The following is a 1244-nucleotide window of genomic DNA, read 5'->3' as shown; positions in this document are numbered from 1 at the left end:
CCACCTGAGTCCTCCGCTCCCCACCTGAGTGCTCCGCTCCCCACCTGAGTGCTCCACTCCCCACCTGAGTCCTCCGCTCCCCACCTGAGTGCTCCATTCCCCCAGCTGTCTTGACTTTGCCTTCTGCTATCCTCTTCCCCTAGGTGCTCTGTGTGACTAGCAGGCCTCGAGTCAAACCCTTAGGACTGGCTATTGCATCTACCTGGCAGACTCTTTCTTGGGCTCTTTCCTCACCTTGCTGGTCACTAATCCAGACCATGCTGTCTCCTTCAAAAGTCACCCACGGGCTGCCCCCACATTGTCCAGCCTGATTCAGCTGCCAAAGGCTATCTCACCAGCATCTCTGCTTTGACTTCAGCCCCTTCACATGTGTACCCCACTTCTGCTCAGGGGAGAGATCCTTGGCGGGGCTGGCAGAACTCACCTTGTGCTGGGCCAGCTCCGGCAGTGAGCGGCGCACATGTTCCTGTAGCCGGTACAGGGCCACTGACGGCTCGTTGGCCAGGACATAGACACTTTCGGTGAACTTGTCTGTTACTGGGTTTGACAGGGAGGGGATGGGAATAAGGGACAAGTATTAGACCCTTGTATTTATTCTATTTTGAATTATATGTATGTATCTATGTGAAGATATACATGGAGGCCTAGGAGCTGGAGCTACAGGCAGTTGTGAATGCTGGGGACCAAAGTCCAGCCATTTCTAAGATCACCAAGTGCTCTTAACTGCTGAGATACCTGCTTCTTCTTCTTCTTTTTCCTTTTAAATAGGGTCTCATATAGCCCAGGTCAGACTTTAGCTTTCTGTAACCAGGGATGACCTTAACTCCCAATCCTCCTGGCTCTACCTGAGTGCTGGGACTGCGTTTGTGTGACACCACACCTGGTTTATGTGGCGCTAGGCAAGCACTGCCAACTGAGCCCCAGCCCACATCAGACTCTTAGTTCTTCAGTCTCTGACCCCAATCGAAGTGCACCCCTGAAACCGTCATTCACAGGCCCAGGTCAGCTAGAGACTCAAGGGGACATGAACACATTCTGAGCCCACAGCCCCGCCCCCGCAAATCCACTTCCAGGGGACACCAGGGAACAGTACTATTGCCACTGAAAACCCTCAACAGCCGGGCGATGGTGGCGCACGCCTTTAATCCCAGCACTCGGAGGCAGAGGCAGGTGGATCTCTGTGAGTTCGAGACCAGCCTGGTCTACAGAGCTAGTTCCAGGACAGGCTCCAAAGCCACAGCGAA

General features: G+C 54.0%; 1 protein-coding gene across 2 annotated transcripts in view; it reads right to left on the bottom strand.

The window, feature by feature from the left end:
* The window catches only part of Borcs8 (BLOC-1 related complex subunit 8), a 9410-nt gene that overhangs the window by 6534 nt on the left and 1632 nt on the right, over positions 1-1244 (bottom strand). For both annotated transcript variants that reach the window (XM_005370532.3, XM_005370531.3), the window contains exon 2: positions 425-537. In XM_005370532.3, coding sequence (XP_005370589.1) covers positions 425-537 — 113 coding nt within the window. The remainder of the gene's footprint in view (positions 1-424; positions 538-1244) is intronic.

This window comes from Microtus ochrogaster, unplaced genomic scaffold (assembly GCF_000317375.1).
Source record: "Microtus ochrogaster isolate Prairie Vole_2 unplaced genomic scaffold, MicOch1.0 UNK81, whole genome shotgun sequence".
Lineage (NCBI taxonomy): Eukaryota > Metazoa > Chordata > Mammalia > Rodentia > Cricetidae > Microtus > Microtus ochrogaster.
This window is presented reverse-complemented; position numbering and strand designations above follow the sequence as displayed.